Below are 26,570 nucleotides of genomic sequence, written 5' to 3'. Positions count from 1 at the left end.
GCGGGGGAGAGGGCGAGAGGGAGGTGTTAAGAAATGTGGGGAGAGGGAGAGCGAACAAGTGGAAGAATGAGACAGAGAGCACGAGAGACAGAGAGAGAGGGAGAGAACTAGCGGGAGCGAGGGTGAGACGGAGAGGAGAGAGAGCGAGGGAGAGAGAAGGAGCAGGAGAGGGGGAGAGAGGTCGAGAGAGAGAGAACGAGTGGACAGAGGGAGAGACGACGAGAAGGAGAAAACGGGAAGGAAGAGCGAGGGCGAGAAAAAGACGGACGGCCGGCGACGGCTGAGGCGGCCGGAGACGGACGGCGGCGGCGGCAGCGGCCGGCGAAGGGCGGCGGAGGCGGGCGGCGAGGGGCGGCGGAGGCGGGCGGCGAGGGGCGGCGGCGGCGGGCGGCGATGGGCGGCGACGGGCGGCGGCGGCCAGAGACGGGCGCCCGCGGTGGCCACCCGCGACGGGCAGCGACGGGCAGCGGCGGCAACGGCCAGCGAAGTCCAGAAGCTGACGTGGAGTCCACCTGGCGTGGATGCCATCGTGGAGTCTACCTGGCTACCAGGTGGAATCCACGTCAGCTTCTGGACATCGCTGGCAAAAAAGAAGACGCCAAATGGCGTCTTCTGATTGGCCCGTGCTATATTTTGAACAAAACTAAAAGTTTGTGCTACTTTTTGAACGAAAAACGGAGTTCGTGACGTTTCGTAGAATTTGCCCTTATTAGAATACTATAAAGAGCTGGTATAGGCAAAACGTAGACATGTGAAAATTTTGCAGTGAGTTCTGTGCGAATATATACATATATGTAAAGCAATATGCGACTGCAATTCCGGTATCGGACTGGCGGAGTTTCTCGAGATTGTGATTCCAGCGACTGAACTGTGAGTTTTTTTCATGTCTGTCTTATTTTGCGTCATGTTCTTATTGATAGATGGAAAATGTTTAAATCAATATCTTAAATAATTTTCTCCAGTTTCAGGGCTTTAACAGAATCCCACAAACTTCTTTCAAATAATGCGAAATATTAAAAATAAAGTAGGGCACACATATTTAATACCCTCATGCGTCATTATTCGGTGCCCCCCTCTCACTTCTCTTACACTCCCCGAGCACTATTACCAATGTGAGACTGGACGGTTAGGAAACACAGTGGGATTTTTTAGTGCGCAGGTCAAGGGAAGGAGGACATATAGTTCTTTCAAGATTTTCTGGACACATCTAGTCTTGGGTTCTAGGGCCTTAAAACAAAATGTTGCCTTGCATCTGAAAAATTATGAATCTAATCACCTCGGCACAAACTGCTCATTCATGATTTCTTTGATCTTTGAGTGAGATTTGTAAAGCTGCTCATGTGTGCTTACTCTTGAGATATCCATGTGATTTTGGGTATGTTGAATCTCCTCCTTTTCCTTGATGAGCTCTGTTCACGATTGATCGTTATCATTTGGACGTCTCAATCACATCTAGGATGAAGAGGATCTAAGAGGAGAAGGAAGAAGAAGGGAAAGGCCCGAGATGAATTCTGCCTTGGGTGAATTCTTTTTAGGGGCTACCTTAAACTTAGAGTTTTATTCAAACCCTTAAAATTTAATTATATCTTCCAATCTACAAAAGACCCTTTTCATTTGACCATGTAGGCCTATGAAATCAATCTAGTTTGCAACACTAGTGGCCCAATAACCTTTTGCCCTTATAGATTGCTTTAACTGGTTAATAGGTCGAGTCTCCAACCCATGTGTTGCCAAGCTACACCTCATGCTCTATAACAAAAAAAAGGATGTGTATTGATTGACTCGTGCAACTTCTTTGTCATCAGTTCTGTATATATATCTTGTCCCTCATTCACTTGATGCTTCTAGGATGATTTAGGGTATGGTCAATTGTTAAACCCTAATAAATCATCCTAGTTAGTACTGATGTCTGTCATAAATAATCAGAGAACTCTTCTCCGATACTTCACAATCTTGCCCAATGACTTCATTGCATTGTCTTCCTTGAGCTATCTCCTATTCTACCGAGGGTTAAGGATCTTATTAGGAACTTTATGATTCACCTAAACTAAGACGATTTATAATTCCATTATTAGGAACTTGTAGGCCATAGTCATAGTACAACCATCTGTCCATAAGACTTCTTGGTGTCTCAAGTCTAAGGACCTCTTACACAACAATGGCATGACTTAAGTTGATTGACAGATTGATTTAATACCATGCAGGGATTTGTACGTAACAATTCAGTGAACCTTTTCAACTAAAGAGCACCCACTGTCTTTCCTTAATGTCTCCACACTATTGGCTATAGTACCCGTCGTACTCATGATATGAGTGAGGCTAGATAGTGTTATTCTACTCGAATACTTTGATGTCCTTCTCGAGTATCCTTGAATTAGGAATATTTAGAACACATGCTTAAAGACTTGCAATCCTCGTTTATGATCTCATCATAATTCACTATGATGAATATGTGCATCCCATATGCACTATGATGAATATGTGTTATTAATTAACATGGAACAAGATATGAAATGTGTGATTGGTTTGCTGGCCACATATATTTCTATCAGCTAGTTTATCTGGATGCTTGTATGTCCTTCTTGAGTATACTTTGAATATTAATATTTAAAACACATGCCAAAAGACTAGTAATCTCTGATTTATGATGTCATCATCATTCACGAAGGCCAATCATGTATTCTTGACCTGCATTAAGCATCACATGTGCACTATAATGAATAGATTATATTAACGAACATGGAACAAAATATGGAATGTGAAATAGCTTGCTGGTCGCATATAGTTCTAGAATCTAAAGGCCAAACATATGAACGAATATTAAAGAGACTCATCTAAGGAATATAGTAATTAGGAAGTATTTCCACTCTAGGTTACCTGATTACCTATATTTTCAGTTTTAAGAACCATATTTGCTCCAGTGATTTACGACAAAACCCCATGTAATCGTGTTTTTTCTCATCTTGCATTATTTTCATATAACTTATACAAACAGTTTTTACAAAAAGTACTATAGAATATTCATTTAGAAAATATAAATATATAGATATTGAAAACATTTTCTATAATATTGGGAACTTATTTTAAAAATAAAATTTTATTCAAGATGTATATCCTGAACTATTTATATTACTGCATTTCGGGAATTAGTAACTTATTAGATCGTCGTACTGGTTTTCCGAGTGGCATAGTATATCAGAACATTTTTCTTAGGCGTCCAATAGGAGCTGACAATGGAACTGGATAAGTTGGCCAATGAAGTGGATAGCGGGGATTAAATAGGCCAAAAGCTTAGGCAAAACTCATGGAATTACTAGAGTTAACTCCATTGAGACTGAGTCAACTTTGACTTGAGTTAATGGGGTCTATGGCATGCTGTACGAGGTCCACGGAAAGCACACCCCCTATTTAAGTAGAATATAAGCCTTTGATTATGATCTTATGAAAATATTTATTATTCAATAATTCATCTATCCCTTTACTTCTAGCTTGCATGGTTATAGGCTCTTCTTTGGGCAGAGTGAAAAAAAAATATGTCTGATGTTAGAGTGTGTTATTGTATCCATTAGAAAGACAGAATAGAGATATTTATTCAGCACATAACTTCTGTTGATTTGATTATATGGGTAAAAAGTAAAATGATCCTGAATCAAGTAAAATGATCCTATCATAAATATGAGAAGCTAGAAAATATACATCTGAAATCATTGCATCACTTTGTCACTATGAACTAGGTTACTTTCAAATTTCTAAATCACTGGTGATCTATTTTATATCCTAGGTCATATTTTGATTTTCTCATATAGTTACATTCCTTTGATTTTTTCTTATTTTTGTCAGTTTGAGTTCCTAGACTTTTATATAGCTGAAGAACTTTCAATTTGCTATTTTTGTATTTTTTTATTTAATTGATAATGCTGTAAATTCACATAAGATAATTTACCATAAGTATTTTATAATTTCCCAATTTTTATATTCTGATTATGTGACTAAAAAGGTTGATGTATTTATTAATACTATACTATAAAAAATGAAACAAATTTAAGATCATCATCACACTGATACCACTTGATTTTGTTGCTAAAAATTGGTATTCTCGCATGTTCTGGAGAATATTTCAGTTGGAATTCTCAAGTGTATGGAATAAGAAATTATAGATTCAAATTAGAAAAAAAGGAGAATCATGTGGTGCCACCGGAACGCAAGGAGCATTCAAGGCCCTAACTTTTTCATTACTATAACCACAACATAATGCAAGGAGAAATGGAGGCCAAAAATCAAATGCATTTATGGATCCAAGGCCTATTTCAGTGGTGCCACCAGTAAGGAGCATTCAAGGCTTATAATCAAATGCATTTAGGTGTCCATGACCTGTTTAAGTGGGGCCACCTTTTCATGTACAATAATTGTTATTTGGATTCCACTATCCAGCTCATGTTGAATCAATGTTGTATCTGAACCTGATATACGCCTGTGATCAATAAATCAACTTAGGGGAGATCTGTATCATCTAAAGGCACTATATATCTCTTTATGAATTTATTATTTATCTTCTTTCTGTATTTGTATTCCCAACCTTCTATTATGCTTTTCTTCTTTGTAGTTTATATTTATTTGTATGTATTTGTATCGTGATGTATAGTCTTTGAAATCTTGGCCATTCTCATCTCCCAACATACTCATGAAGCCTCTAGAAGATCGAACCCAGCAAACAAATATTGTCATTTCTTAAAAAACTCATACCTGTCCTGGAATTATGGTGGGATAGTAACTTTTAGAAATCATGTGATTTCAACAATACCTCCTCAGAAGCTTTTTATTCTCTCAATATGTATATGTGTGTATGAAAGATAGGATCTGTCCCATATCAGAAGCACCAAATGATGATATCAAATATGGAAGTGGCCAACCCATGAGTGTTCAATATGTGTTGGTGGCTCCCAATTGGCTAAGATATTGATACAATGGAGAGATGGAAATAAAATTTTAGAGGTTTTTTTATGTGTGGCTCAAGAGAAGAACATTACATTTTGGGGCATTAGTTTGACATGCAGCAAAAACAATATGATTATGTGTTTGGCATAAGTCAATTTAAAGACCCCCACACTTAGGACCCTATGAGCAAGAGTGGCCTTTAACTTTCAAAGAGTTTGAGTTGAAGTCTGCATCAAGAACTGGGATTTTCTTGACAGACACATCGAAAATGCTAAAAACGAAGTGTTGCTGACAAGGACTGGGAACCTATAAAGGGCTTTTGTATGAATAGTGCAACCCCTCAAGATGGCAATCTATCTCACTTCCAACCAAACGCAACAATAGCAAATGAAGTTGTCACTATCATCAAAGCCACAATGAGCAATTTAGAAATTTCCACATGAGTTACAATATAGGCCACCCTGTTTCAGGTCAGTAGTGTAATCTTGGCATAGTAACAGACATCCTTTTACGATACTTGTGAACAAATGTGTGTCAATCCTCACTCACAATCATACCTTGGCTATCATATCATTTGGTGATCCCTCCATGAAGCTACACTTGACTATGAATATTGGAATGAAATCTTACTAAATGTGAAGATTTGACAACATTGACCTTTTCTCACCATTCATCAGAGCATGGTTGGGACAGTTTCTTTTCTTGTTTGGATGTTTAAATCCATTTTTAATGAAGCCTTTCACAAATATTGTTTGAACGCGAGCAGATGGACACCATTGATCTGGAACACAAGCTAAATGTGTATGCTAGATAACCTCCTATTAATGGGCAGAAAAGGGTTTGAAAGGATTTCATTTCTATCTTGGAACCGAGCAAACTTTTGAAGGGATTCTTTGGCACGAGTCATGCTGTCACATACTAATGGCCATCCAGATTTAACTTGAATATGTGAATAGAAGGGCAAAAAATTTTGTCACACAACCACATAAAGCAAAAGAAGAATAGAAGGGCAGTTGTTATGGATTTATACTAAAGCAACGTTGACAAACTAACCTTAGATTTGGGGTTATCATATGGTAAAATTTTTAGGGAATTAGGCTTTCAGTTTTAAGGAGTGGGTACCTCAGACGTATCTGGAAAAATAGAAGTGGATGCTTGAGGAAAAGTAATAAGGGGTGATAACACCCTAAATTCGATGTTTATTTCAAGAAATTATCATATTTTTATGCATGCAAAGAGTTTGAAATAGGTTTGTTATCATATATTACATGTTAATTAATTTTTGCAAGTCATTTCTAATGTTTCCCTAATTTTCTGTTAATTTATGATTTTTGGGGAATTTATTTTAGCTTGGAATAGTTCTAAGTAAATGAAACTGGCAGGTTTAAAAATTAATTTTAATTTTAATTATTGTGGGAACAAATTACTGAATTTTCTAGATTTTTATGGAATTTCAATGGATGTTTTGGGAATTTATTGGAGGAAGAAATTATTTTTAAAATAATATATATATATTTATAAGGAAAATAAGAGTTTTTCAGCAATTTCTAATGTGAAAGGGGTTTTTCTTAGATAGTCATTGTAATTATGCCCTTAAAACAGCTCTCGGTTGAGGTTGTAAGCAATTAAAATAGTTGCAAGGCTTGATTGAAATTAATCAGGATTTTCTCATTGTTTTTTCAGAAAAAATGGAGAAAAGAGAAAGCAAAAAATGCATATTCATAAATATTTGTTTGGGCAGCATCGGTTTGCATGTGCATATTTAATCAGGGACTTTTATGCAAAACTCCAAGAAATTCTCTCTCCAGACGGTAAGTTCACCTCCCCTGCTATGCATACAAACCACACGTAGGGGAAGTGACGTGGCGCTGTGTGATTGGGTGTAAGTTACAAGGCGCACAGGTACATGCAAATCACTATGTATTGTGTCTATTTTTATTATTTTTTTCCAACTGATATCAGTTCGATATCCCGTATGGTTACATTAAAAAACCGTGACGGTGTCTGATATCAAGTATCAGTCAATATCCGTCCTTTAGGTCTAGACAGATATCAATGACGGATATCAGAGGGGTAAGTAGGAAACACGTATCGGATACTGGATATTGGATTTCGATATCCGAATACCGGAACCAGTATCCGGATATCGATATCTGGTATCGAAAGAAAAAATTAATTTTTATCATCAGATTCAATGATTTATGTACATGAATGTTGTATGCTTTTGATATATTTTCAACCTAGGTTAATATATACAGCGCAAGATTTCTATTTTCCTCCATATATGATAACAGGATTCAAAGTTTAATGTAAACTCGGAATCTTGTTATCCCATATGGTAGAAAATAGAAATCTTGTGCTGTATATATTAAATGAGGTAGAATATATATTAAATCATATAATAATATTTTAATAAATAGTCACTATATGTTAAGCATGTTAGATATAATATATTTAATATATTAATTCCTCATCCAATAAATCCAGCTGAAAATTCTATTTTCTTCCATATGGGATCAAAGGATTCGGAGTTTGATGCTAAACTCTGAATCCTGTTATCCCATATGGAAGGAAAAAAAGATTCAGCTATATATATTAAATGAGCCACTTAATAAATAAAAAGCTCTCCAATCACCTTCTTGCCCATTTTGATCCTTTCTAACTGCTGCACAATGATGGTTAAATTATATTTTTAAACAATATTTCTAAGTTGGATATCGAAATCCGATATCCACGTCCGATATTCGATATCGTCATCCTCCCCGATAAACAGAGGCGGATGAAGACATCGAGACGGATACCGATATCGGATATTGTGTTGTAGCAACCGATATCCGATATCGATATCCTATATCCGGATATCAGAAAAAATGTAAACCAAAAATTTGATTTTCGGTATCTAGTACAGCATCTGTCATGATACCGTAATCTGATACTGGTATCAGGATGGGCGATCCCTATGTGGCACTTCGAGTATGAACCCACCATTTTAAGTTCAAATGCATCGGCCAATCAGAGAAGGACACGACATTCGTGTAGAAAAAATAAATTAAATAAACAAAAATTTATCCAACGGCTTAGATTGGTCGATTTTCAACTATTAATAACATTTGATCCATAAGTCTGATTGAGGTGATTTTCTTTACGAATTTGCTCGTCTCAACCTCTTCCTTCTATCTGTATAGTTGGATAATTAGATCAACCTATTTGGTGGATAAAAATCAATTACTAACTGGGAGGTAAATGGTAATTTTTACTATGTAACCTAAGTATAAAAGCCAAATTTTGAGAGGAGGAGGTCATTCTGGAGGTAGTTCTTTCACAGATGCAAGACAGAGAGGAGCTTCATCCTGGATCCACCTATTTGGTAATTTTTTCTTCATTGTATTTGAGTATTAGTGTAACTTGTATTATGTTTTAGTTAAGTTTGTGATTTTTCCTCTTGAACGTGGTCTGCATTTCTAAATTGCTTGGCTAGAGCGGCATGCACAAGCCTTTACTAGGATTGAGAGGAGAGATCATGAAATCAATTAAGCTACTCCATTTGCACACTAAGAAAAAAAATATAAAAAGGGTTTAATTTCTAGGAAAAATTAGATTGTCTTTATGATATAATAGTTAGTGAATTTGGTTTCCAAATCCCTCCAAAACAAAGTAAGACAAAATATTTTTATTAACCTCTCTAATTGACCCCTGTAATCCTACTTATTGGATCAAAGAAGTCAATCTTGAGATCCTTTCTTCTTTTATTCTTCCCATCTCTACTACCCCCTTCTAAACTCTTCATCTAATTAGGGTGATTTGATCTTCCTTGAAGATTAAATTAATCCTAATTAGGGTCAAATTATTCACGCATATCACAATTGAATTACCCTTACTAGTTTCCCTTGGACGATACCTCAACTTATCATTATAAATCTTAAGTTAAGGTTTTATAAATTTTATTTTATAAGCTAAAATTAACAACGACGAGGGATTATAAAATTTCAAAATTTACCCCTATTTTTTGGCTTATCAAGGGGCTTGGAGGGAATAGGAAATAAGTGTAACTATAATGGTTGAGGGGGAACCGCTTTTTTGTTGAGCCAGGAGATAACAACTAGTAGATTAGATGACAATTAAACAAGGTGCCTATACATAATCGGTGATCAGATTGTAAGTTCTTGCATAGTTTAAAAAAAACTAGATACTTCTTACTTATTTTATATTCTTTGTGCTAGTTCTTTTTCTGGGTGTCTCCTATTCATTGGAAATAACCACAATTAAAAGAAATATTAAATATGTTGACAGTTTAATATATTTAAAGTGATATGATAAAAAGTTACTCCTTCCATCAAAAGATATTTTAGTTCTGCAAATTTAGAAATTAGGAATGTAATTATTATTTGTTGAGGTTAACTTTCAATCAAAATCGTTCTTGTTTTATAATAGATTAATAGTTTATATTTATTCTCGGCATGACTGGTAATATTCTCCAAAAGAGTTTGGCATGGGGTTGCACGGCCCATTGGCATACAGACTCATACTTTGTATTACAATCATTCTAAAGATTAATGAACGCAAGGGCCTACTAAATTAAGCACTTGTTATTTTGTGTGCATTGATTTTTTCAAATTGTCAATAATAAAATAAAATGTTTTACTTGGTCATGAGAAATTTAAAATTTAATGTATAAAAAATTTGATTTCAGATATTTTCCTCTCCAAATTGCAATTCTCTAAAATAATTATGTGTTTTTTCATTCATGATATCTGAAGTTGGGATACATTTTACTCGGGCATTCACTTAATCTGTAATGATGTGAATTGGACAAAAAAAATAATGTTTTGAAGTTCAAAACTCTTTTACCCTAGTATTCCCTAATATAGGTCCTGTACCAAGGGATTATGATCAACATAGACTTCTTATTCATTAGCTGAACGTGATTTCTTAAAATTTTAACTAATCATTTGATGAATCTTACTCGACCAATAGACTTTTTTATCAATGCACTTTATGTTTCATGATATAGGTTTGTCACGTGGGTATGAAATTGAAATATAACTTTTTTATAGAAAATTCCCATATTTGATATGATTGAATTTCTTTATGTTGTTCGTTAATTAGAAATTTTGATCTGCCATTACAAGAGTACTTGTTTTGACATCATCTGATTCTTATGGTTGTCAGCTACCTTTATCTTCTTAGCTTAATATTACGCAATGGTGGAGTAAACACCCTCATCATAACTTTTGAATAAAGGGCACCACCACCATCACAAATTACCCATGTTATATCACACCATCATCATCACCTCGGATCCTAGATTGTAACTTTGTTTGCTATTAGGATTTCATTTCTGATTTGTTCTGTAAAATTTAATTTTTTAGTTATTTTATCTCTCCTCCAATGCATATAAATAGGCTATTTCTGTAATAGATAATTTGATAATTTTATGAATTGAGTTTTCTACTCATAATATTTCCTAATGTTTCCTCGTTGTCACCACTACTGCTGCTTGTTGCTCTTGACATCACTGTTCAGATATTACATTCTTATTATGTACCTCTATCAATATGCATTACCTTCAAATAACACATTGCCATCTGCATAATTTCACTCGCAACCCATGTTATCTTCCTGACTTGCTACTCTCCAAGTTGTCACGCATGCCTTTATGTGTCGGCCAAATCGACATCATCCCGCATCATGCTTGTACTGACCTCTGTGTATCCATCATGCCACCTTACCACATGTTGTAGTTTTCTGCCATCCTGGTCCCCAATGTGACACCGTTCGAGGCTGGCTTGTGTGGCACCATCCCTAGTTGGCTAGTGTTGAGCCTTTATACATTGGCTTCTTGCCATATTAACCATCGCCCCATTGCGCTCTATCACTATCTGATGCTAACATCAACATCTAGTGTTTAAGTTTGATCTCTGTATGCCCCATCACAGAACCTATCCTGCCACCCTCTATCACTCAGCACCACCCTAGCATGCTATACTAGCACGAAAGGTCCATTCCTTGTTCTCTCTAAATCCACATTACTTTGTTTTGTGTCTTTATATTTTTTTGTATTGTTGACTGATGTTTTGTGATTTAGATAGTGCATCATCCAAGATTTTTTTGGGTTCTAGAGGCCTATGTTTGGATAAACAAATCAAAATGATCTGCAGCAGAAGACTTTAGCAAAATCGCAATGGCAACGATAAGACAGTGAAACGAAGTACCTCGGCACGGATTGCATCTATGATTCGTTTTATCCTTGAACGAGTCACATGGAGATGTTCATTTGTGCAGCCTCTAGAAGTATCCACATGGTCCTCAAAATGTCAGGTGTCCTCCTCGTTAACGAACCCGTTCAATCTTCGCCACTATTGTTGTGTCGCTCATATCACATTGAGAGCGAAGAAGAGGTATGGGGGGAGGGAGAAGAAGGGGAAGACCCGTGAAAAATTTTGGCTTGGGTGAATTTGGTTTAAGGCCTTCCTCTATTTATACTTAGTGGTTTTTTTATTAAACCCCCCAACTTAAGTCTATTTTTCGACGTCCAAAAGACCATTTGTGTGTGACCATTTAGGCTCATGTATCAATCAATTTAACAACTTGAGTGGTCAAATAACCTTTATTGGCCTTTAAAATTAATTAACTATATCATCATATAGATTTATTGATGTTGGATTGATATAACCCAATCGATTGGTTGAGTCTTCAATACATGGGGTGCCAAGCTACACCTCATGTTATAAAAGATACAAAGGAGTGTCTATTGAATCACTCATGGAATATGTTCGTCATCAGTTACCGTGTATATATAGTCCCTCGTCCACTTCATGCTCCTATGACAACTTAGGGCATGTTGAACTTTCAAACCCCAATAGGCCATCCGAGTTAGTACTAATGCATTTGGAAATCATCAGAGAACTCTTCTCCAATATTTCACTGGCTTGACAAAGGACTTTATCGCATCGTCTTCCTTGCACTTGTCACCTCTTATAATAAGGGTGAATGATCCCATCTTGATCACTCAATCATATTCGTGAACTTCTTGACGCACCCAAACTAAGACTATTTAGAATCCACTGATAAGGGACACATAGGTCATACTAAAATTACAATTGTCCATTCACAAGATGTCTTTGGTATCTTAGGTCTAACAACCACTTACACAACCGTGATGTGAATCAACATAATTGATTGTTCGGCATAATATGATTCAGGGGTTCTTACAGATTAGTTGAGTGAACTCTTTCCTCTAAAGAGCACCCAATATCTATCCTTAGTGTCTCCACACTAACGGCTTCGAGAATGTCCAAACTCATAATATGAGTGACACTAGATATTATTAATATCTATAGATATTTTGATGTCCTTCTCATGCATCCTTCGCATAAGAATATTTAGAACACATGCTTAAAGACTAGTCATCTCTATATTACAATATTATCATATTTCACTAAGTCCGATCATGTATTCGTGGACTTCATTGTAAGCATCACACGAGCACAATGATGAATAGATTCTATCAATGAACGTGGAACAAGATATGGAAGATTGGCTTGATGACCACATATATTTCCATCATATTGCACTTAGGTTATTAGGATATTTGTTTTAGTTGTGTGGTTTTAAGACAGTACTCTAGTCTTCAATCGAAGAAAGGGGTTGCATGATGTCTGGACTAAAGCATCATGTTACCATATTTAGATGTGAACCAATGCAAAAGATGATGAGGATCATCAATGACCTAATACAAGGAAACACCCGAGGCATACTCCTCAACCTCATCACATTGATGCATTGTCATAGTCTAGAGAGCATTGACTCTAGAAGAGAGAAAGTGAGAGAGAGAGATGGAAAGAGACACTTCTGTTTCAAAGGAAACTAAAGTCAATGGGATATAAAATGATGGCAAAAGGGGATTAGAAAACAAGTGGAATGGGGACCCTTAAAAGTTATAACTAATGACCAAATTAAAATTAGGCACCATCCTATTTTCTAGGATCTGCATTTGAACGTTCTATGTGCCAAATCAACAATCTCCACCATAGAAAAACTCACCACTCTGATACCTTCAGTATCCTTCTCCACTCGGCATCCTTGAAACATTCATGTCTAGAATCATCTAATGCCAAAATGACATCATTTTTCATTATTCTACTGTTCATCTTTTGTTTCCACACAGGGAAGTTGACTAAACTGCTCAATTTCCCAATGTTGTTTCAAGAAATAATGGAAGTTGTTAATTCCTAGGCCGTAACATGTCCAATCAAACATGTTTTGGGTTTTGAGCCTTGGTTCAACCATGAAAAACAAGTTTTTTGATGGATTTAGAAGTGTTAATAATATCTTAATCAATTTGTAAAATCAATACATCACATGTACATTATGGGGAACTTGTTCCACGTGCTCACTTTGAAATCATTCTGAACCCATTCACGTGCTCGGCCTCCAGAAGTATCAACACGATCATGTTGTGCTTGGATCTCCACCTCTTCTTTGAATTCTCCTTGAAAATCTTGAACATCTTCGCACCATAAAGACACTCTCCTTGGATGAGTAAAGAAGAGAGCATAGTGGACTAAGGGGTGGCTCGCTGTTCTGGCTAGGTGCTTAAAATGAGTGCCCCTTTCCTATTTATACTTAAGTTTTTATCAAAAACCCTATAAAGTAAAATATATTTACCAATACCCTTATGCGTGTGACCCTCTAGGCCCATGTATCATTCTAGTTAATAAGTGGCCCAATAATAATTATTGGTCAACCATAATTAACTATATCACCATATAGATTAACTAGCTAAGGAATGGTTTAACCCAATCGATAGGCTAAGTTTTCAGCCTGTCGAGTGCCAAGCTACACCTCATGCTCTAGAAGATACCGAATAGTGTTTGAAATCTCTCAGGGAACGTTTACCATCATCGGTTACCTAAATATATATAATCCATCATCTGCGCAAGACTCTCGAACCACTTAGGGTATGGTTGATTGTTAAACCCAAAATCATCAATCGATTAGTACTAATGCGTAAAAGGGGTGATTGGAGAACTCCTTTTCCAATATCCTCACTACCCTAGCCAGGGATTTGTTGTATCGTCTTCCTTGAATCAGTATCCTCTTATACCAAGGGCAGACTATCTCGTCTTGGCAACTCAATCACCTCTATGAGCTTCTTACTACACCCGAGCTATGACTTGTTTGAATCCCATGATTAGAGACTCGTAAGTTGTAGTCAAAATCCAGTCGCCCATCTACAAGATGTCCTTAGTGAATGGATCACTTATGCAATTGTGATATAAATTTACCTGATTGGAGCTTGGGTATAATAACATTCATGGATTCTTCAGATCAATTCGAAGAAGTCTTTCTACAAAGAGCACCCACTATATGTTCAAAGTGTTGCCACACTAAAAGTCATAGGATCAACTATACTTATCCTACAAGTAGGATGAATTAGTAGTATTGTGTCCGGATAGTTTGATGTCCATCTTGACTATCGATTAAATGGGAAGATTTAGAATACAAGGTTAAAGACTAGCGATCATTGTATTATGATCTCATCATAATTCATTATGACAATTCATGTACTAATAGACTTCATTATAAACATCATAGTGGAATAATAGTGAACTTAATATTTTATTCAATGAACTTAAAAACATGGTGGTGTGATTTGGCTTTACTACCATATAATGTCCATCAACATGTAGCTCTAAAACCACTTCTTGGGAGTAAATACTCGCGGAAGTGTATTTGGACGTGAGCAAATGCACAAGATAGTGAGGATGATCAATGAGCCAATACGAGGAAAACACATGAGACTTAATCTCCAGCCTCGTCAAGTCCCCGTGTCATCTCTGTGTAGAGAGTACAGAAAGCTCAAATCAACGGGATCGAAGATAATGCAAGAGGAAAATAGAAAACAAGAGGAATGGGAGTCATTTGATAGTCACAACCAACAGCCTGAGTGCCCCCATAAAAACTAGGCACAATTCTATTTCTAAGATCTGTAACTGAATGTGGTATATGACTAGTCAACCCCCACAATCCCCAAACGCTAGGCTGGGGGTTGGACATTTTCAACACATCATCACCACTTTCTCCAGATTTGAAGGTTTGAATCTACCATGTGGGTTTGTGGCTTGATTTATCAAAGCCTAGTTTGTCTTTAGTCATCCTGCATCATAGAATTGTGGGGTTCATTACCTAGCAATAGTTTTTTGTGCAATGAAGATGGCTTCGCACCCCTTTCAACTCCGCTCTTTTTAGTGAACTAAACATATTATCATTGATTTTCTAGACCTTCTCAAGTTTAGATTATACGATTTTGGGGTTCATTACCAAACAACAGTTTTTGTGCAAGACGAGGTGGTTTTGTCCGTAAATGTTCCACTCTGCTCGTTTGACGAACTAAAATACAAAAACGAATCACTTTTTCCGTGGGGTTATTTCAAGGATGCTGAACTTATGTTGAAAACGATTAACAGTAAAATCTAATTTTGCCGTTTGTCATCTTGAGGGGATGCGTCGAAGTTTAAAAGGTGTACACCAAAGACGCATCACCGAGCAACTTTATGAAAACTTGAGGACGAAACTTGAGTTTTCCCTTACGGCACAACAACTTTCCTCCCCCCTCCTTATTTCTATATTACGAACAAAACAGTAACTTGATGGTCGTTTTGAGAACGACCTAGCACTACATGGCACAAATACGAGCTTACACGAAATTGTGGTTAAACAAATGCCTTCATCGCTTTTGTGTGAAACATGGTTAATATGTATACAGTTTATCTGATCGGAAAATGACGTCGTCCGCTAAGAGCAAACGAAATTTTCGTTAGGTGCGGTTGGTGGACATGAGGTCGTTTTCTTCGACGTCGCCAAAAGTCATTTTATATTACTGATAGGTACTGGAAATGACGGCTTTGTGCAAAGGCATCTTCTTTTATTTCCCAAGCCACATGGCGGCCTTCTCGACGATGAACTCCTCTAATCAGAAAATTTGAGTTTTTATCGTTCGACGGCAACTCGTATACTCAGCAGAGTGCGATAAAGAAATGTGGAGCATAAGATACAAGAACGAGACAGTTACAAGAGACAATAAACGGAGCCTAATTACCGACTAACTAAATTTTAGACCTCACTTTCCGGTGAAGCCATCACTGACAGCCCTTTGAAGAACCAGATAAACTCTTATCGATGTTTCCAACAGCTCTAATTCGTCGAATAGAATTACTAAACAAAAGAAAAGTCAGGTCTGCCGAGACAAAGGGTTTCGTCGCATGTCGTTGAGAACCTTCTGGCCCTGAATTCAGATTTCATGTTATGGGCCAAATTCAGATTTCAAGTTCCGGCGATCGCCATGGAAGTAACAGCGTAGGTAGAAACAATATAGAAGCTTAATTCGTGATAGAGTAAGTCGATGGTTTAAATGTTAAATTATGAGTAATCTGTTACAGATCATACTTCCCAGAAATCATTGAAATCCCCACTGTACTGCTGCGAGCGCATAAGCTAAGAGATAGAAACTACATAATCTAAGTTCACCTTACAAAGTAGCTTCAAGATTCAAGATTTAAGATGATAATCGCTTTTTGTGCTACATTTATCCATACTTAGTTATCATTGGTTATTGGTATGGGCGATTGAAGATCAGTGATAAATAAATAATTAATGTTTCATTTAGTCATTTAAAGAAAAGAACTCTGAAAATGACGAACTTTGATCATCGTTACATCTATTGGAGATTGTTGGGTTTAATCTTGACCCTTAGATGTTAAAGTCGCAGTTATGGTTTTGAAAAGTCAAGGTGAAGAGATGCAACCCTTCTAATAATTCCAAAAGGTTTCTATTCTATGTCTACGGGATTTATTTTTTTAAAGTTTCTTCGTAATGGCGCTTTGAAAAGTTGTATCTAAGGACAATAAATGTGCAAGTAGTATTCTTGTTGAATAGAAGTGTTCTTCCATTTCTCTTATCTCGCTTACTCGATTGTTCCCTGGGTGAAATCAAGGAGAGAGCCTTCATGTTCCAACAATTGGTGTTTCATTTGGTCTTTTAATTAGAGTTTAAAGATCAGTTATTGACTATGGAGATTAAAGATCTTCGATAAATGAATAAATTTTGTTTCATTTAGTCCTTCAAAGAAACTGAACTTTGGTAATGACGACATAAACACTTCTTGAAGAATTTTGATAGTCGTTAGACTTATCTGAAATGAATTCGTTCACTATAATCTTCTCTAATCGGAGCGAGGGACCGGTAAGATTTGTTTTCTGTTTAAACTGTCTTAACTATTAAGGCATAAGTAACCGAGAAACTCTGCTCTGAGGGTCGCTCAACCGTCACATTCACGCGATAAGGATGGGAGTCGATTTCTTTGAACCCGAGGAACTAAATGGAATATTTTTCTTGCTCAATAATGCGCATCAAAATACTGTTGCATGAGAACATGTGGAATTATAGACGAAGAGGGATAATTAGACGGCGACATGTAAATAGCTAATGGAACTTGCACGTGTAGAAAACAACGACGTCGGCCTATTCTTCACTTTGTTTTGTCTTTCTTCTCGACGTGCAGCGAGAGCATTCGAATTTTCTTGTTTATATCATCAGATAAGAGATTGCCCGCCGGTTGATCGAACGGAGGAGAGCATGTTTTGCGAAATCCTGGGACAAAATCTGGTCCGTCGATTCGTCGCTCTCACCAACTCTACTAAACGTCAGGAATTTCCCGAAATTACTGAAGATCATACGTATCAATGATAGAGAAAGGTTTGTTAAAAGTAGATGTTGTAGGTTAGAAACGCGAGCGGATGCGGAGACGGCAACGGAATTCACCCCACCAAGCAACCCCCTACCCTTCTCGCTCTCTCTCGTTTTCAGTCTTTCGTTCATTAACTTCCCATAAATAAAGGACCGTGAACTGAGCGTACTTCTCTTCTACCTCTGTTAATGAAGCTTCTTCTCTTTCGTTGGTCAGTCTGTCAGCCATTCCCTCCCTACCAGTGACGGCTTTCATGGTCTGAGCACATATACGATGACTCCACTCTGATGTTCTTCCTGGTTTTTTTATCAAGTCTCAACTTCAACATAAAAAAGAAGTCGAAAATAGTAGTCGGAACGCGCCAATGTTCTCGCGTGCACACTGGAGGCCTTGGGAGGACGAGAAACTCAAAGAGCTGGTGGGGAGATGCGGGCCATATAACTGGAACACAATTGCTGAAAAGCTACCCGGAAGAACAGGTTTCATAATCCCTCTCCCTTAACTCCGGTTAAAATTTTATACGGTCTTTTCTTTTAATATATTCTGATTCAGTACGTTCTCAGAGGATTTCTGTATCATAATACGTGATCTCAGGAAAGAGCTGCCGGCTGCGATGGTTCAACCAGCTGGATCCGCGAATAGACAGAAGCGCGTTCACGCCGGAGGAAGAAGAACGACTTCTCGCGTTGCACCGCATCTATGGAAACCGTTGGGCAGTCATTGCACGGCTCTTCCCTGGGAGAACGGACAACGCCATCAAAAATCACTGGCATGTAGTCATGGCGCGACGATGCCGAGAGAAGTCCAGGTTAATCATTCATGAGCATTGGCGTGACTCTTCGAAACATCAGAAACACGGGGTAGAGGAGAATAGTCCACATGATAATACTTGTCATAAACAGAAACGCAGTTATCGTCATTCTAATCTTGGAGTTCATGCCTCTGTCCCCATTCTCACAGGTAAGGAACCGAATTTCAAACTTCGGTCTTTGATGCCTTCTCGAAGTAGGTTATTGTTCTAACGTTAAGCTAACCCATCAGATAAAACCAAGAAAACTAAAGGCAACATATGAATAGTTTGTCTTGTTTGTGGATGTCTTAGAGGATAAAGTAGCGTGAAGTTTATAATATTTTTCATTCATAACTCGTTTTAAGTACTTATATGATACCTGGGAGAGGATATGAACGTGCCTATCGGATGATAGTTGTTTTGCGTGCTTTTATTTATTCTATTTCAGGATGAAATTTTCCGGGTATTTGCCTTTTCCGAATATTTATGGGCGTAATCTGGTTACTGATGCAGGGAAACATGTAAGGTTCTATGATTTCCTTGGAGTGAACGCCGAGGCTGAGGAACTTAAAGACGTGGAAAGACCAGATATAGCGTGTATAAAGAACAGAAGATGCCAGCGACCTCTTCAGATTCCATGGAGGTTGTAAAACGATCTAGAGACTTGAGCTGGTAAAACAACTCCCATCTGATTTGCTACGTATCATTATCAATAGCGGCCTCCAGTTTGTGAAGATTAAAATCCAAGAGGGCTAACTTCCAGTGTACAGAACATAGTGCAATTCCACTGGACGAAATCAGTAGGCCGGGAAATATGTTAATTAAAGGAATGACCTAAAAATTTGCGTTTCCTGAACTCTGTTGTCCAATATGCACCTCTAATTTTCAATGAATAGAGCCACTTAGGGAAGGACACGGTCCCGTCTCAGTCCGATTTTACCGAAAACCTAAACTTAGACCTGAAGTTCAGTCAAGTCTCGGTCTCGGTCCGGTCTCCATCTCACTCCGGTCTCAGCCCGGTCCGGTCTTTGGTCTGTCAAGTTGACTAGTCAATGTGAAGGTCCATGTTAAGTTAACTTGGACGCTGCATCTAATGTCGTGCTGGAGCCGAAGCAGTATTGGATAATGAGAGAGAGAGGGAGACGAATATAATTAGATATTTAGAGTGAGAATGTGAGAGGGAGAGAGTGAGAAAGTGCGAGTGAGACTGAGATAGTGCATGATAGAGAGAATACGAGAGGGAGAGAGTGAGAGAGTGAGAGGGCGAGAGCGAGAGTGAGAGAGATATGGAGGGAGAGAGGGAGCAATTAAGAAGAAAAGTACACGAGGGAGAGAACAAGAGAGTGAGAGAGGGAGAGAGGAAGAGAGTGAGAGGGGAAGTTAGAGGGAGAGAGGGAGAGAGTTCAGTAGGGAGAGAGTGCGCGAGGGAGAGGGAGAAGGCTAGAGGGAGAGAGTATGAGAGAGAGAATGAGGGAAGGAGAGAAGGAGAGCAAAAGAGAGGGCGAGCGACCAGAGAATGAGAAGAAGAGAGAAGACTGAAAGCGGGAGAGAGGTTGACAGAGAGAGGGAGAGAGAAAATGAGGGTAAGAGAGGAGGAGAGGGAAAGCGGGGGAGAGGGTGAAAGAGGGGGAGAAAGGGCGAGAGAGAAAGGAGAGGAAAGCCGGTGAGAGAGGAGAGAGAAGGAATGGGAGAGCGGGAGGGAGATAGAGGGAAAGAAACGAGAGGAAGAGAGTGAGAGCGGGAGAGACGGCAATAGGGAAGGATGGAGGGAGAGCGAGCGAGAGAGAGAAAGAGACAGGAAGAGAGGGGGAGCGAACGAGCTAGAGAGAGGGCTAGAGAGGACGAGAGAGAGAAAGGGAGAGAGAACGAGCAGGAGAGGGGGAGAGAGGACGAGCAGGAGAAGGGGAGCGAGGACGAGAGAGAGAGGGAGAGAGAACGATTGGGAGAGAGGGAGAGAGAACGAGCAGGAGAGGGGGAGAGAGGACGAGCAGGAGAGGGGAGAGGACGAGAGAGAGAGGAGAGAGGACGAGCAGGAGAGGGGGAGAGGACGAGAGAGAGAGGAGAGAGGGAGAGAGAACGACTGGGAGAGAGGGAGAGAGAACGAGCAGGAGAGGGGGAGAGAGGGCGAGGGGGAGAGGGGGAGAGAGGACGAGAGAGAGGGAGAGTGGACGAGCAGGAGAGGGGGAGAGAGGACGAGAGAGAGAGGAGAGAGGACGAGCAGGAGAGGGGGGAGAGGACGAGAGAGAGAGGGAGAGAGAGGGAGAGAGAACGACTGGGAGAGAGGGAGAGAGAACGAGCAGGAGAGGGGGAGAGAGGACGAGCAGGAGAGGGGGAGAGAGGACGAGAGAGAGAGGGAGAGTGGACGAGCAGGAGAGGGGGAGAGAGGACGAGAGAGAGAGGGAGAGAGAACGAGCAGGAGAGGGGGAGAGAGGACGAGAGAGAGCGGGGGAGAGAGGACGACTGGGAGAGAGGGAGAGAGAACGAGCAGGAGAGGGGGAGAGAGGACGAGCAGGAGAGGGGGAGAGAGGACGAGAGAGAGCGGGGGAGAGAACGAACGGGAGAGGGGGAGAGAGGACGAGAGAGAGAGAGAGAGGACGAGAGAGAGAGAGTGAGGGAGAGAGAACGACCAGGAGAGAGGGAGAGAGAACAAGCAGGAGAGGGAGAGACAGGACGAGAGAGAGAGAGAGGGAGAGTCGACCGGGAGAGAGGGAGAGACGGGAGAGAGAGAGAGAACGAGAAGGAAAGAGGAAGAGAGTGAGAGAGGGCGAGAGAGCGAGAGCGGATAGAGGCTGGAGAGAGGGCCAGTCTTCGGTGGTTTGACATCCGAACCGGACCCGGACCGGAAGGTTCGGTAAGCCCTAAAAGGGCTGACCGAATTTCGGTCAGACTGTGTCCTTCCCTAGAGGCACTATCGTTGAGTGTCATCTAAAGTTGGACGGATGTATCTGTATTCTATTGCGCATTCAATGAAGTTGGTGCAGTGTCTAGTTTGATAACTTAAATTCATTTATTATATGGATTCAATCTGACCATCAATGCTCTTGAAAGCCAAAGCATATTCCGACATGCATACATTTGTTTCTCAGTATTAAACTTGCCAAGTTTCGGGTGCAAATGTTTAATTTTTTTCCAATGCAACGAATTAAGGAAATAAGCATATATACACCTTCCAAAGTTACATTTTCCCTACAAATTATTCCATCGTTAAAGTAGCCTCTTGAATTTAATTTTTATTTATAGATCACTCCTTTTTGTACATAATCCTTGATTTATTGCCTTTTCACAATAGAGAGTTTTGCCGCATTATTGCATCTCTACCTCAATTCATATGAAGTTTATCACCTGCAACATTAATTATGTGCTAGTTTATGAAAATACGATATACACCTGATCCCAATTACACCATAAACCAAATTATTCCAATCTGACTCAGTAAAATTTAACAACTTCATAATTTTTCCTAGTGAATATAGGAAATGAAAATAGTACCAAGTCATATTTCAAAAGCTCACTTAAGTTTTTGTATAAATGAACACTACTGATTCAAAATAAAACTTCCTAAGACCCTTTAATCTACGGTGTGCCTAAGTTTTACCCAGTCTAATGAAAATCTAAGTGATATAAACATTTTATGTCATTGCGATTAAAATCATATCCCCGCATGTAGCACAAGTATATTAAAAACTGTTTAAAAGTGTGTCGTCATATTTTGTTATTATAAAAACTTGAGTTATAAAATAAAAATGCAAATTATAAAAAACAACATTCTTTTCATTTTACAAATTATTTCCCCTTAAAAAATTGTAATGACACATTTGCACACAAAATAAGAATATAAAAGATTATCATGAATAAACTAGTAATATAATTTTTGTGATGTTTTTTAAAAAAGTGAAATATTCATTTAAATAAAAATGGAATGAGGGAACCGTTTAAATATGGAAAAGTATGTTGGTTTAATCGATGTTTATGGTCGAATAAATGTATATGTATGTGTATATCTAAATAACACTTGAAAATATAAGAATATTTATGTAGCGAGCAAGCCAATCGCACATTCCACATCTCATTCATTGTTCTGTAATATACCATACTCAATTTATTGCACGTGTGATGAATAATGAACTCCATAATTACATGATCCAACGTAATGAAATATGATGGTATCATAGAACAGAGATCACTAGTCTTTCGGCATATGTTCTAAATATTCTTATTTGAAGAACATTCAAGAAAAGCATAAAACTATCCAGATATAATAACACTATCTAGTCTAACTCATATGATCAGTAGCCATTCGTGTGAAGACATTGAGGATAGATAGTAGGTGTTCTTAATGTTCACTGAATTGATATGTATCAATCCATGAATAAAAATATACCAACAGTCAATCAGGTTGATGCATGCCATGTTTATATAAACAGGCCTCAGACCTAATAGATTGAAGATGTCTTGTGGATGGGTGTGGTTGTACATCAATTATGACATAAAAATTCCTAATCATGACATAAAATTCTTAAACATGGAGTTATAATTATACTTAGTTCAACATCAACAAGAAGTTCATGAAGACGATTGAGTTGTCAAGATAGGATCATCCACCCTCGATATAAGAAGAGACAACCCAAGGAAGACAATGCAATGAAGTACTTGGCCAAATAAGTGAATATTGAACAAGCGTACTCTCATGAATTATGAATGCATCAGCGATGCCTCTGATAACCGATACGAGTTTAATAGTTGACCATATGATAAGTCATCCAAAGAGCATCAAGTAGATGAGGGACTATGCCTATGTGGAAAGCTATAAAAGACAGGTTCTATAATTGAGTCAATACACACTCCATATTTTTTAGAGCACAAGATTTAGATTGGCACCCCATTGACTCCAAACACAACCTATCCATCACTAATTAATTAATATAATGATATAGTTAATTAATTCGAGAGACCCATATAGGTTGTTGCATCATTAGGGGTGTTAATGAGACTAATACATGGGCCTAAAAGGTCACATACAAACTGTCTTTTGGGAGTTATAATATATAGTTAAAGTTTAGAGTTTTATGAAAAAAACAATTAGGTATAAATAGGGAAACACCCTTAACAAAATTCATTGAAACCAGAATAATTCAAGCCCCTTCCCCTTCTTCTCTCTTCTCGTGGTGACTTTCCATTCTTGATGTGAACTGAACAACATAACTTGATCAAGGCTCACCAATGTGAAGAAGGAGATTCAACATGCTAGGGATTACGTGGATAAGACTAGAGGTTGCACATTTAGAAGCTCAACGTGTCTCACTCGAGGATCCAAAAAATCACTGATTGGATTATGTTCTAGTAATTTGATTGATCATTTTGCACAAGTTGTTTTAATTCTGTCCCAAGTCTTGCACTGCAAGAATCTAATATATTACTTCCAAATCAAGGCCAATGTAGCAAATAGTTTTTTCATTGTGGATTAAAGTGGGATAGTTTGATGTGTTGAATTAGGATGTAATGATGTGCTAGGAGTTTTGGATGGAGAGAACGGAAAAGATATAAATACATGATCAATGGAAGATGATGACCACAAAGATGAAATAAGTTCACCTCAGATTCTTATGTTCAGCAAAGTTCAGGCCAATTTACTGCTGCAGAATGAGTTTCTCTATCCCTTTTTGACTCAAGGCTTCAAACATAGAATTACAACAAGAAACTCAATGAATCCCAAACTCACTTTCTTTCACTAGGCCTAGAAACATTGTAGAAAATTTAATATAGGTTTTTATAGAGTTACTCACAGCCCCTTATAGATTAGAGGGTATTAATAGGTATGGGATGGAATACATAAAAGATTCCCCAAAAATAAAATAAATAAATATTTAATATAAATATAATATATAAAAGAGTTTTCTAAAAAAATTATATAAAATCATAAATAATTATCACTGTCTATTTATTGTTATCTTTATTCCATTATGTCGTCCTATTTGCAATGATGGTGAACCCAATCATTGGTGACAATTGACGACTGAACCCAATCTGAATTAGTCATATGGAAAAAATATGCCAAACATGATAAATTTTCATTTATTGAGTTCAGAGAAATGTCATTTACAACTAAATAAAGCATTTTCATCACTGTAAAAATGTATTCAGAGATATGATTTTCATGTAATAAAATGCCATATGGACAACAGAAAAAATTGATAAATTCAGAATATTAACCAAGGAAATACCTTTATCATTTATGATCATTCTGTTGAAACTCAACATAAAAAAATATATAATAATCCAATGAATAGTGTGTAATCAATATGAAACTTCCTGGATACTTCCTCTTGGATCCCTTGGCCTCCCTTTAAAGAGCAAAAAATATGATCAAGGATTTATCAACCAACAAGAAAATAGGATGAAATGGCAAGGAGAGATCATTGCATGTGATCTAAGGTCATTTCAGTAATTGTGCCCTATGTTAGAACATTATTTTCTCTTCTTGGCTCTCTCTCCTCATTCCACAAATACTCAATAATAGGCTTGCCTGCAGGCCAAAGCATTATCCAGAAAACCGTTGAATAAACTGAACAAAAACTTCATGAATACATATCAGAGGAGCAAGAGAAGAGATACCACACGTGAAACCCAATAAAGGCACGTGTGAATGTTCGAATAAAAAGAGCGGGAAACGAGACGGTATAAATACAGACCCAAGTCAAGAACGGGAGGCAGCTTGGAAGTTGAATTCGCATTTGGCGAGAAGGCTGGGGGGAGATCCTCCAGGCCAGAGGAGCAAGAACCGATTCAGTTTGCTCTCATTTGTTATTTTCTTTGTTCAGTTCTTTCCCCTCCATCTCCACTCTAGACATTCACCCCCAAAACTCTACTATCATTTTCTCATTTGATCCATGGGGATCGTGTTCATCCACACCTGTCTTCTTCAATAATGATTTATCTCTTGGAGATTTTAGTTGATCTCTCAACAACGAGGCTGGATCTTATCATAAACCAGGTTGATGTAATTGCTTTAATGTAATTTCTCTCTGTTTAACATTTCATTGTAGTGACAAGTACCCCATCCTTATGGAATATAAGGATCTGAGGTCTGAAAAAGATGTGGAAGGGTAAGGATATGTACACCGAAATCTTGGAAACCTAGGTTTCACACATCTCTACCATTTTCTCCAAGGCATCCATTTTTCTACAACTATATTTATCCATTCCATCATTTCTCCCACATGTCTATCTTCCAAAACCCAATTATCTCTTTGTAACATCAATTTCTCACGCACTAACTGTTGTTTGAGCTTGCTGCTCACCTTAACCAGGACCGCCACCCACCATTTTTGCAGCTCACCATCTTTGTACACCTGCCACCCACTATTTTAAAACAACCCTAAATTTGGGCTAATAAATAAATGTAGTTGCTGTGAAGGCAAGAAGCATTTGATTTCCCTTTTTTAAGGTCTGGAAATATGTGTTATCCTATGTTATGCCTTGAATGCAGCATTTTATCAAAAGATGTACGAGGAGGCACCAGCTGGATGATCTTGTCTCCTTTCTCTACTGTATTATTGCAAACTATTGAATATCATACATTTTCTTAAATAATATATAGCTATCCGTATGTGTTAAAGAATTATTTATTTGTTCCAGGATAAATTAGCATTATCATGAAATAATCAAAATGATAATGATCGAAGCCAATTTTATAAAGCTAAAGAACATGCATTTCTTGACAATAATAGCTACAATTCACCATGGTCATTCTTCATCTTTCCGTATCAATTTCCGTTATTTTTGATTTTGACATCTGCATGATATTCCTCAATTTACATCACCAAATGATTGTGGTAACAATAATATTGGTCAGAATGCTCACTTTCATTCATCTTATCCATGATATCCAAAAACTTAATATCATTTTACAAAATCCAGTTCTGAAATTGCAATCATTCTGGTATTCTTCAACCGGCACATCATGGTAATTTTGACCATGGCATACATAATAATGACTTTTGTAATAAATCATAGCTGAATGGAAGTCGACCCAATCATTATTTTTCTTTAAATCTTGGTGATATTTCAACAGGGGATTCATGAAACAGAGAGTCAAAG

At 37.9% G+C, this 26,570-nt stretch overlaps 1 protein-coding gene across 1 annotated transcript; it reads left to right on the top strand.

Moving 5' to 3' along the window:
- Window positions 1-17,592: 17,592 nt before the first annotated feature.
- On the top strand, window positions 17,593-19,490 carry LOC144713727 (transcription factor MYB52-like). The gene is made up of 3 exons (XM_078588402.1): window positions 17,593-18,162; window positions 18,278-18,643; window positions 18,987-19,490. Exons 1-3 carry the CDS (start codon window positions 18,048-18,050, stop codon window positions 19,121-19,123), a joined length of 618 nt encoding a protein of 205 aa, XP_078444528.1. The 5' UTR covers window positions 17,593-18,047; the 3' UTR covers window positions 19,124-19,490.
- The last annotated feature ends 7,080 nt before the right edge of the window (window positions 19,491-26,570 follow it).

The sequence above is a fragment of the Wolffia australiana genome, chromosome 16 (assembly GCF_029677425.1).
Source record: "Wolffia australiana isolate 7733 chromosome 16, ASM2967742v1".
Classification (NCBI taxonomy): domain Eukaryota; kingdom Viridiplantae; phylum Streptophyta; class Magnoliopsida; order Alismatales; family Araceae; genus Wolffia; species Wolffia australiana.
Note: the sequence above shows the minus strand (reverse complement) of the source record. Positions and strands in the feature narration are given on the sequence as shown.

Excerpts from the sequence above, each read along its gene's own strand:
- LOC144713727 (XM_078588402.1), top strand. The coding sequence starts at position 18,048 with ATGTTCTCGCGTGCACACTGGAGGCCTTGGGAGGACGAGAAACTCAAA. Across the intron at positions 18,163-18,277 it reads AAAGCTACCCGGAAGAACAG|GAAAGAGCTGCCGGCTGCGA; the intron begins GTTTCATAATCC and ends ACGTGATCTCAG. Across the intron at positions 18,644-18,986 it reads CTCTGTCCCCATTCTCACAG|GGAAACATGTAAGGTTCTAT; the intron begins GTAAGGAACCGA and ends TTACTGATGCAG.